The sequence below is a fragment of the Halichoeres trimaculatus genome, unplaced genomic scaffold (genome assembly GCF_033239565.1).
Source record: "Halichoeres trimaculatus isolate MK-OKI-2021-1 unplaced genomic scaffold, fHalTri1.1 fHalTri1_scaffold_4, whole genome shotgun sequence".
NCBI classification, from domain to species: domain Eukaryota; kingdom Metazoa; phylum Chordata; class Actinopteri; order Labriformes; family Labridae; genus Halichoeres; species Halichoeres trimaculatus.
The window spans coordinates 27,094,860-27,109,245 of NW_027437182.1; the positions used below are offsets into that span (position 1 = coordinate 27,094,860).

The 14,386-nt window shown below is 39.3% G+C and overlaps 2 protein-coding genes across 2 annotated transcripts; one reads left to right on the forward strand and one right to left on the reverse strand.

The window, feature by feature from the left end:
* Positions 1-779: 779 nt before the first annotated feature.
* LOC141788979 (E-selectin-like) lies at positions 780-4,312 on the reverse strand. Its single transcript, XM_074668206.1, has 12 exons — positions 4,246-4,312; positions 4,088-4,139; positions 3,579-3,983; positions 3,392-3,496; positions 3,112-3,303; positions 2,788-2,979; positions 2,490-2,678; positions 2,216-2,401; positions 1,921-2,118; positions 1,582-1,761; positions 1,358-1,487; positions 780-1,247 (listed from the first exon to the last, which is right to left on the reverse strand). Exons 1-12 carry the CDS (start codon positions 4,252-4,254, stop codon positions 1,187-1,189), a joined length of 1,899 nt encoding a protein of 632 aa, XP_074524307.1. The 5' UTR covers positions 4,255-4,312; the 3' UTR covers positions 780-1,186.
* A 3,170-nt stretch (positions 4,313-7,482) lies between these two features.
* LOC141789202 (14 kDa phosphohistidine phosphatase) lies at positions 7,483-8,499 on the forward strand. The gene is made up of 3 exons (XM_074668545.1): positions 7,483-7,738; positions 8,052-8,176; positions 8,269-8,499. Exons 1-3 carry the CDS (start codon positions 7,522-7,524, stop codon positions 8,359-8,361), a joined length of 435 nt encoding a protein of 144 aa, XP_074524646.1. The 5' UTR covers positions 7,483-7,521; the 3' UTR covers positions 8,362-8,499.
* The last annotated feature ends 5,887 nt before the right edge of the window (positions 8,500-14,386 follow it).

Consider the following 14,386-nt stretch of genomic DNA (forward strand, 5'->3'; position numbering starts at 1 on the left):
TTATTATTATTATTATTATTATTATTATTATTATTATTAATAATAATAATAATAATAATATTATTAGGGTCTCCACTAAGAAGTGTTCTTTGCAATACAGACTTTAGAGCCTTTTGTTGAATACTTTTGTCCAGACAAGTACTGCTCTGAGCAAAATTTTAAGACTTGGGGGGAAAAATATACTTAGAACTATCATATTCACATATTTAAACTCAAACAGACAGTTCATCAGGTGATCAAAAGTTCATCACCACTGCCCACCAAAACCCCATCATTCTTGGTTTAGACACAGTTTTCAATAAACTAGCAACCCTCTATTTTTTGTCTCTTGATGTTTTTTCCTTATTTTTTGCATTTTGAAGCTCTACTTACAACCCGCTTAGGATCCATCAGTTGTGACTTTCAAATTCTTGTCATTTTTCCACAGTCTTAAGATTTTGCCAGGAGTGTAATGTGCAATCTTGATCTTGTTTTACAGTGCGACAACAGTGCTTTAAGTTATTCGGCTGCAGGTGCTGCCATTAAAAGCATTTATTTATTTATTTATTTATTTATTTATTTATTTTATTTATTTATTTATTTATTTATTTATTTATTTATTTATTTATTTATTTGTTTATTTTATTTATTTTATTTATCTATGTATTTATGTATTTTTAATTTTTAATTTTTTTTTTTTGTTGTTGGGGGGGGGGGGGTACAATAATCATGAAAATTGATCACAATGAAGGACCCAATCATATGGAAGTTTAAAGTTTTATTATGAAAAAAAAAACAAAACAAACAAAGCACTGCTTTAAACATAGGCATATGATCAAACATTTTAAAATGCAACCTATTAAATAAATAGCACATAAATACTGACATCAAAACAGAAAAATGAGTCACAGTCATACATCAAGAAGATTATCACCCAGTCATTCTGTTACGGTAACATGGATGGAGCTTCCTGTCCAGCATGTTCATAAACTTCAGAACAATGTGTTCAATATAAAACTCCCATCGGGAGGAAATATGTGTCTGAACATGACAACATGACACAGAGCACATCCTGAAATTCAGCTTAACATTATACAAACATGTAATGAAACATATCTCTCACTGTCATACAGTGTTATGACTAACACAGTAATGTCACAGATGAATGAAGGCGTCTGTCCTTGTCTCAGAGGAATACTGTTGCCCTCTAGATGAGACTGTCGATGCTGTTTTTGTAATACTGTGGGGGAGGCTCTATCTCAGAGTTGCTGTAAAAAGACAAAAAGAAAGAACAAGATGAGCCTTACAGTTACAGTTTGTTCAAAGAGATTTTAATTAATGACAAACGTGACTCAATCAACACAAACAGTTATCTTACCTGTTCAACTCAAACTTGTTCGCTTTCTGTCTCATTCGCTTCAGGATCCACATGGCCACAGATAGACCTGACAACAGAGTGCCCCCTGTGGCCAGACCAGAGACAACGGCTGTGGTCTGAGAAGTTGGAGCTGTGGAGACATGGAAACAAGTTAGTGATTTAACCCTTAATTGAAATTTTGATGTTTCATTTCAATTATTTTCAACCATTATGTCTTTGTTTACCTTGGCAAGTGGGTTTCTCTCCAGTCCAGCTGCCAGTACGGTCACAGATCAGCAGGCTGTGGCCGTAGACTGAGTAACCTCCATCACATGTGAAGGAACACTGGGTGTTGTACACTTGCCCATCGTTGGAGCAGTTGATTTGACCGTTTTCAGGAGCTTCAAGCAACGGGCATCTCACTGCTGTGGGAAAAGACGGCAGGAATTTAGATGCTGACCATCACATGTTATTTAAAATGTGATCTTCTTTAGTTACACAAATCAAACAAACGAGAACAAAACTTGTGCATGCAAATTAAGTTAGTTCGGACAGTGCAGGTGAATTGGTTGCATGTGTGTTACCTGTGCAGGTTGGTGGTGTCGAGGTCCAGTGGCCTGAATGTGCACATTTCATGCTGGGTGCACCTTGCAGCTCATGGCCATCCTCACAGCTAAAAGTGCAGACCATACCAACAGGGTGGAGGGTCAGGTCAGACGGTGAAGAGGGGCTGCAGCTCATCTGGACGTTTGCTGGAACCTCAGGAGCAGAGCAGCTCATTGCTGGAAGAAAAAGATGATGAGGCGAAAGGATTAAGCACAGAATTCAGAGTGAATACATCAAGAAAGTTTATTCCACTGGTTTTTTTAAACATGCTACCTTTGCAGGTTGGTATGGTGGTGCTCCACTCTCCATTCTCTGAACACTGGATGCTTTCTGCTCCTTGCAGTTCAAATCCTGCTTCACAGCTGAAGCTGCAGGTGGAGTCTGGTCTCAAATCAGTCATGGGTTGGTTACACTCAGTGATCAGATGAACATCTCCCTCCGGACCCTTACAAGTAATAGCTAAGAAAAGAAAAGAGTGAATTTAGTGCCACAGAAAGGAATAAAAAGTACTCTTCGGGTGTTATATTGGACTCAAAGCTGCTCTTACCTTCACAGCGAGGCATTCTCTCGCTCCACTCGGCAGCAGATGTGCAGGTCACCCTGCTCGGTCCTACCAGTTGGTAGCCTTGAGCACAGCTGAACGTGCAGGTGTTTCCATAGCTGAACCTTGAGTCTTCATTATCTCCACAGGTGATCGCCCCGTTCTCAAGCTCTTTGAGATCTGGGCACTGAACAGCTGCAACACAGAGAAACAGAAACTATTAAAAGAAGCCTTAAAAAGAGAAAATGGTGAGCATTTTTTTTAACAAACTTTGGCTAAAAGCATATCTAGAAGGTGAGTATACCTGAACAAAGTGGCTGAGAGCTGCTCCAATTCCCTGACTCTTCACATCTCAGGGTACTGGACGAGGATCCCGTGAGCGCATAGCCTTCATCACATGTAAACACACAGGTGGAGTTATAGCTGGATGGGCCCAGTGGACCAGAGCACTGCATGGATCCTCTTGATGGACGAGACATCTTCTGACACTGAACCACTGCGGAAAACAGGACCATGAGAAAACATTGCAGCAGAATTCATCACTGTGAAAGTATAACTGGGTCACTCTTAATGTGATCACTTGAAACTAGATGTTTCATTGCCTAGAATAACATTCCTTTAAACTCACATTCACATGTAGGAGGCTGCTCTGACCACTCTCCAGATGCTGTGCAAGTCAAGGGTCCAGGCATACTCAGCTGATAGCCTTCCTCACAGGAGTATTGGCACGAGGTATCGAAGACAAATTCACCATACTTGTGAGTGCAGTTTACTCTCCCTTTATCCGGGACTGTCACCTCATCTTCTCTACACTTCACAACTGCAGAGAAAACAACACAAAGTCACATATCATGACCTGGCTGCGAGAGATTTGAAATTAGGATTTAAATAAGGTTTTATTTTCTTACCGTGTTCGCACTTTTCTCCATAAAAGCCTTCATGGCAAACACATTTATGACTGTTGATGGTTTCTACACAGTCTCCATACTGGCAGGAGTCATTCTTGCAGGCAGCTAAGGAAAGAAAACAATAAAACTTAACCATAGCATCACACAAGTAGAAAAACAAAGCAGGTAAATCTGTAGTTTTCTTTACCTGTGTAGCAGAGAGCAGTCTTTAACTTCCCACATCTCTCATCATTCCACTTTCCAGCCTGCTGATCCCTTTTTATATACATCTCCACACAGTCCTCATTCAACCCTGGATTCTTCCCTTCCTTTCCATTATTTGGTTCTCCTTGTGCCCAGTTAGCTGCTTCTTCAGTCAGAGCCTTGTTGGTCCCCACCCAGGTCCACACGTTATTGATCTTGCGAATCCCAATCCAGTAGTATCTGGTTCTCTTGGGCAGCCACTCGTTGAGATGTTCGATCTCCTCCTGGTTTTGGATGGCCACCATGTCTGTGTAATGTGTCCGGCACCAGGTCCGAGCTTTCTGCCAGGTCATGCTGCTGTTGGAGTAGAAATAGGACCAGGAGTGTGCAACAGACCACGTGCACAGCACTGAGCGGGAGGACACAGACATGTATTAGATGTCAGAGCAACGAGGAAGGGTTTGAAATGTTAAGATGAGAAACAAGGTTGTATTTTGCAGAAGATTAACCTACTTGTGCAGAGAAAGGTGAAGCTGATCCACATTGAAGTTTTAGGTCCACAAGTCTGAAACAGTAAAGAGAAGAGGTTAGCAAAAATGAGACCAAAGATTCAAGCAAACGTTCAAGAAATATGCCCCTAAAAGAGCTCAAGTAAAGACTCTTCCACTCACCATTTTCATTAATATGTAACAGTCTGTTGAGAAGTCTTGTTAGTGCTTCAGTCTCAAGAGATGAGTTGACTCTGAGGTATACTGGCTGAGGTGCCTGCTTTTATACACCTCCTCGGCCTGCTCCTCTTTTCCTGGAAGCTCTCATCACAGCCGGGCATTTTACTGGAAATTCCCCCCACCTCCTTCTCCTTCCTAAATACAACCACATCCCACGAGGGTCTCGGGAACTTTCCCATTTTTCCTTTCTTTTTATTGTTAGAAGAGGATCTGAATGTTTTTGCCATTATTTTTGATCTTCAATATTTATTTTATGGTGAAAGATAAGTACACACGCAAGCTGTTCTTTATAAAAGTATTTCCATCATTAATTGGATCAATTCAAGCTACTTTATTACAGCACTATAGCATTCACAAAGAATAATTGAGTTTAACATTGTACACTTTCTTTGTGTTACAGCAGTTTTTGTTAATTTAATAAACTTTTTATCCACATGACACATTATAACAAAGGCTATAGCTCATAAATTGCGCTCTAAACATTGAGTCGTCTTTAAGTTGTCTAAAATCATAAACCCATGAATTTTTAGATAAGTAATATCTTAAATATATTTAATACATTTCACCAGTGAAAAGAGACTGTGCAGAAAAAAAAACACATTTTGCTGCCTCTGCATGTTTTCTTTAGACTGGATTATCAAACTTTCCATGTTGCACAGAAGTATTTAACAAAGCTGTGCCAGGGAAACAAAAGCAGATGATATCATCACTTGACTAACCATGTGCTCATGTACTGATAATGTCCTAAAAGCTGAAAATTTGGCAAAGACTAACAAATACTGACTATAAGAGACTGATAAGTTTCCCAGTGAAAGCATGACAGCTCCCTGATTCATGTAAGAAGTGAAAGATGTTTAAGGAGGAAATTACTGCTGGAAGTAATGAAATCCTGTGAGCTGATAAGACAGAGACTGAAAAACATGTAGACACTCTCATTGTGACCTCTTATGTAAAGTTAATAAAGCAAGATATTTTTGTGCCCACTGAAAGCAAAGAGTGTTGTTGTTGGCAGCATTAGAGAGACTGCTGTGTCAGTAAACCAATTTGGACCACAGTCAGTTAAAGCCTAATCAGTGTGTGATGATTCAATGAGATCATGCAATATAAGAATCGTGCTAAGTGTGTGGATGGACAGTCTGAAACTGAACCATAGGCTTCTTCTAAAAGTTTAGACAAATTAATTAGCATTTCCTGTCAAAGGATGTGCTAATGGGAAGAAGAAAGATATTGAAAAAAATACAAACTGCCACTAACAAACAATTTGCTGGTACTTTTCACGAGTCTTCAGGGACGGGGGAAACGTGGCGCAGAAGCAGAGGCGCCTGCTGGCTCCCAGTGACAGTTCATATCCTTCCTCCCAGAACCGAGGCTCCGGATAGCAGCCAGTGTTGCCTGACACCTCTTTGCCTCCACCTTTTCCTCTTAAAAAGTAAATCAACCCCATTATTAACTTGAATGTAGAACAAGACCCTTGGGAGAAAGTGGTTTTGGCTTTGATAAGGACATCCAAAACACTTGCTAGGACAGATCTGAGCTCCGATAACAGTGATCCTATTCAAGGTCCTCTAAAGGCCTGCACTTCAAGAGCTGCTTGGTTTTAAGGGGGTTTGATATTCAATACGTTACCTCCTTGCTTTTATTGTTTGTATGCTTTATTGCTCTTCAGCTTAAAGGGAGGTCTTTATACATTTAAATAAACTACTTTATAGTACAATAATACAACACTACTTTACAACACAATAAAAGCTTTTTGTGCATTTTCAATAAACTTCCAAAATACAGCTGGAAGACAGGCTACTGTATATAAACAGAGACAGTCTTATCACAGTCTAATTTTGCATGATTAAAACAGGAATCTCCCTCTGAGGGAGAAGTTTGATAGTGGCTCACGTGCTTCTGTGATCTGTTAGTTTCCTGGCCTTAAATCAAAGACTATTGGGTGGATTCAGGACCAAGTTCAGAGGACTTCAGCTTAGTCCCCTGAAACAAACATCCAACATCCAACCTCATTTTTTCTTAGGAGTGATTATAGACCACAAACTGTGTTGGAAACCTCATGTTAATTACATTGAAACCAAACTATCAAAGTCAGCTGCAATATTGTATAAAACCCAAGATATTCTTTACTCAGATTCATTGCATATGTTGTATTGTTCTTTCATACTTCCATACATTACTTACTGTGTGGAACTTTGGGGAAGAGCATATGAAACGATCACAATTCCAATTTTTTTGCTTCATAAGAAAGTAATCAGGCTCAATAATCGAGCTGATTACCGTGAACCAACACACAAATTATTTATAAAGCTGCAAGCTCTAAAATTCTGTGAACTTGTGGATCTGTAGACAGCTTCACTGATGTACAAGGCAAACCATAAAATGTTGCCAGACCGTATCCAGAGATTGTTCCAGATTAGAGTGTGTGAGTATAAACTGAGGGGGAGTTGTATGTTTACAAAAACAATGAGCAGGACAAATGTTAAACTAAGATGTGTTTCAGTGTAAGGAGCTAGTCTGTGGAATGGATTAGACAGAGAAATGAAAGAATGTCAAACACATGGTAGCTTCAAAAAGTTGCTTAAACAAAAAACGATTGTAAAGTACAGAACTATGATGTGAGCACAAGATGTGCCCAGATTTTGGAAACATGTGAATTTCTGATTGTTTCACATTAACCAAAAGGAAGCTGAGTAAATTATGAATTTGAAAAGGGTAGCCAAAATAAGCAAAGGCTTCAGCCTACAATTTTTCGGTCTTGTTTTGTTAGTTTGCATTATTTTGTTAATTTTATGGGGTTAATGCGGGTAAGCACAAACGTAACATTTGTTTGCTTTGTCACTTCTCACTATGGTGTTTGTGGGTGAGATTTCATGTTTGATGTGACCGAAATAAACCTAACTAAACTAAATTAAGAAGGATTCCTGAATCACTAGAATTATCACTAGATGAACATGGAAAGGTAAAATAAAAGTCTCTTGGGTGAAAAATAGTCATTAGTCATTTGAATTAAATTAGAAACATTCTCATTTTCCAAACTCATTTTTGTCGTTCTTGAGTTATGTCTGAATTTGAACAGAACTGAGACTCAGTTCCCTTTGATGCCACCAGGTGTCGACACCATGCGTACGTCTTTACTCTGCACAGTGACGGTGACGTGTCGTGTCCCTTTAAGACAGGAAATAGACCTGATCCAAATAAAGACATACGCGACTCTGCTCCATGTTGTCTGTCCTCGGTAGACCACTGACCAGTCTGAGAGGGTCTGTCGGCTCTTTGAGTAAAGCTACAGTCGCAATGGCAGACGCTCTGGCTAAAATCCCCGATGTGGAGATTGATCCAGAAGGAACCTTTAAGTACATTCTGGTCAGAGTGAAAGTAAAAGATGGCGATGCGCATAAAGACATAGTTCGTGGCACTAAAAGCGCAGAGTATCACAGTAAGTTGAATACTGAGGTTAAAGTTAGTGCAGAGTGTGCGTCAGTGCTGCTTGAGTTCAGGTCCAAGCAGACACAGATATATGCGTCAATACATAATGATGAGCTGATCTGACACCAGCTCTGTATGTGCAGCCTGCAGGCGTGCATTAAGTGTGCACGGACAAAGCAGTGCTCTCATACTGTAACTTACATGCAGTGTGCATATTGGAGGGAACAGAAGAGACCTGAACACACAGAACCGTACACATCTACTAATGCTTGAACACGTGTCTTATCTGTTTTGACTTATTCAGTGATTTGAAATACTTCCAGATCACATATTTGATAAAGTCAACCCAGCAATGGAAGCCTTGGGGATGGAGTGTAAATGCCTTGGAGGAGGGAAGATAGAGCACAACAACCAGGACAAGAAACTCAGGGTGTTTGGTGAATCAACTGTAAGTTCATGAAGGTGGTGCATCATTACACACATAATTAGCAGTGTTTCAGTGAGATAATACCCATATCTTTATTCATTTTTAATTTTCAGGCCTTTGGTAAAGCAGACCACGCAGCATCTGTGGAGAAGTTGAAGAGCGCCTTCAGTGATTATGAGATCTCCTGGTCTGATGACAAGAAGTAGAGTTTAACCCTGCAACCTGTCTAACACCTCTGCCTTTATTTATTCATTCTGAAAAGTATCCTTCATTATGATTTCATCCATCTGAACAACCATCATTTGATTAAAATACACAATCCTTCTTTGAAAAAAGTTTGTCTCTGATGAATATTTTGTTACTCATTGAAAATGTAAAAGGATGGGGTAAAGACTCTGCAAAGACAACCTGTTAATTATATGGAATCATCTCTTCGTCTTCCTCTTGCCCTTTTTTATTTTTCAGTTATAGAGAACTAAAGCCCAGGTGCCAAGAGTAGAGACCACAGGAAAGGGTGAGTCAGTTGGACATCGTATCATATCCTGTGACTAGCGGGAAAGTTTTTCAATTGAAGAAAGAAGCAGAAAATAGGGACTTTCACTTTTCACTTTCACCTCAGTTCTTAAGCCATGGACCTTGAGGGGAACTTTCACCAAAACTCCAGTGTTTTACAGATTAGCATCTAACAATGTTTAAAAACTATCAGAAAAGAATTTGAGACAAGAATAACAAAATCATAGTGACAGGAAAACAAAATACCCTGAAGTCACAAGCACGTTATCGGAAGAGACCACATTCCTTTCAGTTTGTTTATTCACGTCTATGTGAAGTCATCACAGCTTTTCCACAGAAGCATGTTCTCTTTTTGCACCATGCACAAAAAATACAAAACAAAATAAAAATAAATGCCAACATGGTTCAGAAACAGCTGTGAAAACAAGATGTGCTATCTTCCCTTTGATGTCTACTCTATGACCCATATTTGGATCCACTGATTCTAAAGCAGAGCTCCATGAAATCAAGTTGTGGTAAAGCAGCTTTCAGAAACACTTTACTTTGTTAAGTTGAAAAGTGTGAAGTAAAAGTTCAAAATCCTGGCTTGCTGCACAAAGAACAACAAAGTTTATCATTTCCTGTTTTAAAAAGCATGAGTAACCAGACTACTTTCCTCTTTCTGCCATGCTGCTCAAATGGAACATGATGAAATTAGTCCTCAACCTTATTTTAAACATTAAAATTTTGTCGGCACTGGCAGCCAATCTTTTAATTACAAAAAAATGAGCTTGTTTAAAGGGTATTGTGTTTCAAATAAAAGATTGATTCAACTACTTTGGAAGATACATTTTAGAAAGGGAAACTTTTTTTGAATATTTGAAATGCAGAAAAGTCCGATGTCTGTGTCTGGTTTCATACTCAGCACCAGGACCTAAAAGCATGGAAGAATCACCCGGTAGCACTGCTAAATGTTATCGAAGCCCAGCTTGTTTTTGATAGCAGCCCTCAGCTCGACTGTATTTTTAGGTCAGTTATTTTTCTTCTTCCTCCCGACATTACTCAGTATACCCTCTGCGGAGCTCAGGTCAAGCAAGTTGGCTGGTCAATCAAGAAAAGTAACACGGTCAGTTAGCCACGTGGCATTTGGCAGAAGTTTTGGCGCCATGAGGAGGTGCCAAGTTCTGCTGGAAAAGGAAACCAGCATCTCCATTAAGGTTTTGCAGATAGAGGCATCAAGTGCCCAGAAACCCCTTGGTGGACAGCTGCATTGTTTCGGACTTGGATAAAACAAACTGGCCCAACACTAGTGGATGACATGACACCTCAAATTGTCACATCAAATAAACTTTACTCCTGACTTCAAACACCTTTGAGTTCATGTATCTCTGCTGTTCCTCTGAGCTCTTTTGGACCTTGATTCCAAAAATGATATAGGTCCAAAACATTTTCCTTCCATTGAAAGAGGACTTTGGACTACTCAGCAAAAGTCCTGTTCTTTTTCTCTTGAGCCCAAATAAGACACCTCGGACGTTGTGGCTTGATATCAGGAACCTGACAGTGGATCTTCTTGAAATTACCCTTCTTCAGCGGAGGTGCTGGAGGAGGTGCTGGTGATGCTGATTTCCGGGCAACTGTCAAATCATCTGTCTTCCCCATGACTGGTGTTGAGTATACAGAAGTAAACAAATTGTGTTTTGATATATTAACACAAACCAAGAACTAGATATGTTCTTCTTTTTACATTTTTTTAAACTGAAGTCCACAAATATAAACATAAAAATAGACAAATTGATTTCTCTTCATGTGTGAAAAATCCTCGATGTATTAAAATTTCTATTTCAATAAGTAATTGACGAAATTTATGTAATATTTTTTGCTGCAATGTAATTATCTAGGATGCAACTGTAAATCATTTTTATGCCTACAGTTGTCAGACAAGATGACAGACTCCTTAAAATTTTTAAAGTCTCGTGATAAAATCTATATTTAAAAAAGTTAACCACAATGTCGCCTTTTTCCATGTGAGATTCTACAATCCTCAAAAAGTGTCTGCATCCTCTTCCTTTGGGTTTTCCCACACCCCAGTCTTTAATGATACATGGCGTGCCAGCTACAGAGCACATTCCTGTATACATTCTTTTTTTTACATCCGTGACTCATCATCGCTTCTCGAGAAAAAGTGAAAAGGAAGTTTGACGGGTGACTCTGGATACTACATGACCAAATTTAGTAACTGTTGACACATTGATGAGAGCTCCATTCACCTGAACCCTCATTAGCTTCCTCTAACAATGCATCCTGCCACACACCCGGTGACCTCAAAGAAAGACAAACAAAAAGGCATTGGCCTTCTGGTTTCCATCACTAACCCGGAGTAAGTTTCCTGTAGACTGATAACCTTTCCATTATCTACAAACAGGAGGGTCAGCACAGCAGGGAAAAGTCTTTAACTGTGTAAGGCCCAACCCTCTTCTTGGAAAGTGACAACAGTACCGTCAGGGTTAATGAGATTTCATGTAAAACAGAACCTTACAACAACAAAGCAGACTGATATATAAAAACAAGGTTTTTAATCAGAGATTTTTTATGTAGTCGACGTGTTATTAAATTCTGTACAATTTCAAACAATGATGGTTGCAAGGGTTATTTTTTACATTTTTTTAAAAGCTTTTTTTCATATTGTTTGTTCTCTACTGTATTTGAAACATGTCTACTTGTAAAATGTTCCTAACTGCTTCATTTCAAATGAGGGTGTGCTAAATTTAATCCAGGACTAGTTGACTTCAGTTAAGAAACGAGAAGCAAACTGTCACCTTAAACTGCATTGATACAGAAGTAGTTGAATTGAGAAAAATTTAATTTATTACAAGTGAATCAAATGCTTCTTGATTAGAAACAATGATTTGAATGCAGGAAAAAAAACACTAAAGCATACAGTAAATGTTACAGTAAATGCTTCAAACCACATTTCATCCAGCACTTTAAGTTACAAAGAGAAGGTTCAACATGGAAAATAGAAATAAACAAGCACTGTTAGAATAGAATAGAATAGAATAGAATAGAATAGAATAGAATAGAAAAGAATAGAATAGAAAAGAATAGAATAGAACTTTATTGTCATTGTAACAAGAACAACAAAATTGAAGTCACAGCAGCAATCAAGAAAACAAAAGTAAGAAAGTGTATAGAAAGTGCAAAAAATTCCATAAGAAAATAGATCATGACAGTTTGTCCATCATTCTCCAGTTCAGCCAGCCTCCACCTCCACAGGGTCCAGGACTGAGCTTCTTCAGCAGTCTGTTCAGTCTCTGTCTCCTGGATCCTGTCTGCTCACAGCAGGTGAAGCTCTTCCAATGTGGCGTTGGTGTCTGGTGTTAGCTCTGTTAGCCATGTCTGTGAATAGCATGATGCTACTCTGTCCTCTGGTATTCCCTCTGATGCTGGGTTAGCACAGCTAGCTCGTCCATCTTATTGGAGTTAGATCTTACGTTCCCAATAACCATGGATGGAAGGACAGGTCCATGTCGTCACTTCTTAGCTCACACCTGAGAACCAGCACGTCGTCCTCACCTTCTTCTCCTCACCTTGTGGGAAGACTTCAGGCCTTACAACAGTTAGCATTGACATGCTACAGGCTGCTAACAGCTGAGTTCATATGTAAACAATGCAGCCATGGTTACATGTAGGATCTCCAGACAAACACAGGATAAAAAATAGTAAAAATATCACTGAAGCCACAAAAAGTTTGGTGTTCATGACCAACAAATGAGCCATACAAAGTAATGATCCACTCCAAATACAAAGATGTCAAAAAAGAAACAAAAAAATTACAAGAAACAGACAGAGAAGAGAGAGCAGCTGCAAAAGGCAGCCATAGCCAACAGAGCAGCGCCTGGCAAGAAACAAGCGCTGTTGCTCAATAATAGCCTTCAGTTTTTCGCGGAGAAACTTTGGATGTTAGCTCACCTCCAGGTTCAGCAAACTGATTGGCTACATTTGGAACCACAAGTACATTTAACCTTTGGGAATAGTGGTGAGTTTGATGCTTTAATCTGAAAAGGTCTGATACTCCTGAAGTTGTCTTGCAGCTCAGCGGTAAATAGATAGTGAACAAGCACTTCCCCATTAAACCTTGTTACCATAGTTCAGTATAAGTCTGTGCACCATGACTTGAACCCTGACCTCTTGTTCCCAGACCAGTTTCCTAAAAAGAGGTGATGCTGCATCCTGATCAGTGTCATTACGGTGATGATAATAAAGGTGGTGATAAGTTGCAGTAGTAGTAGTAGTAGTAGTAGTAGTAGTAGTAGAAGTAGTAGTAGTAGTAGTAGTAGTAGTGGTATTTTTAATAACTTGGACACAAACATCATGTTTATCGTTGAAGTGCACTTTGTCACGATGCTGACACGAGAGTTACAGAAAAGCTGGATTGTGGGCGGTGAACATAAAAATGTTTCTAACACGTCTGACCTACAGTCTTTGTGTTGTGGCAAGCAAACAATAATAAACTGTTTATGTGGAGAGATTGGCATCAGTGCACATGCCTGTGTCCCAAACAGGCGGTGCGTCTCTTCCTGCAGCAGCAGCAGCAGCTGACAGTTCGTGCAGGGGGGAAACAAAGGTGTAGCAGGAGTGTGAGGACTTTGTTCGATGGCCAGAATCTCATCAGTGAAACAATAGACACCGATTTTATCAGGTCAGCAGTCACAGAAATTCCAGGCGCCTAAAGGATAAATATCATCCTTCCCTTGGCTGATGTAAAAACAATGTACTATTTCCCAGACAGTTCAGAAATTCCCAGACACGTTTTTCTTATGTTACATCTACTAGATGTGATCAAACTCAGTACCTGTTTTGATAAAAGAAGTGTACAAGAAGCTTAATTTACATTTTTAAAGCAGAAAAACATTTATTTTGACATTGGACATTTGACAATGAAAACCAGTCCACGCCTGAGAATGCTGCAGCCCAAACTGGTAGGTTGTGTTGGTCAGGGAAAGCCTGGTCTGTACCATCCAAAATCAGCCAGGTCTACTCTGTTAGAAGAGCAGTCCCAACGAGCTTCCTCCCAAGTGTTTTTAGATGAAGGCAGGTGGAAGCAGATTTGTTGTGCTTTAGTGGGTGGGTTTGTTGCAGAAGAGCCAGTGGAATGAGAGTTTCTCTGACAGCAGGATTGAACACTGTTGGGCCTTCTCTTGCATTGAGTTGTTCAGTTGCAGGCTCAGCTTAGATTATCTTGATAACCTATGATTTCTCCTTCCACTTCCAAGTACTGCATATTTAGTTTATGATTACAATCATTGAAATGTATCTAAACCTCAAGGAGACAGGCAAATATTCCAATTTAAAACGTGTAAGAAATAATACCACCCATTGTTTTTATGTAAAAATGATTAGATTATTACTTTTAACGTAGCTTAACATGTCTGTAAACCTATTTTGAATTTGTTAGTAAATACACACACGATACTATTTACAACAGACAATTATACAGTTTGCACATTACCTGGGATGGTCGATCATGTTTCCGTGCAGGAAGTCAGTAATTTTCGCCGTGAGCTGTTTCGTGATCTATGTGAAACACCTTCGCCCAAAATTCTTTCGTAATAATTATTTTTTTTATTCGAAACAGTTTATTTTGGCCAGGAGTTGCTATAGTTGGATGCTTTAAATTTCGCGCCGGCTACATGCGGTATCCGATGTTTACAGGAAATGAGAGATGACTGATGTCTAACA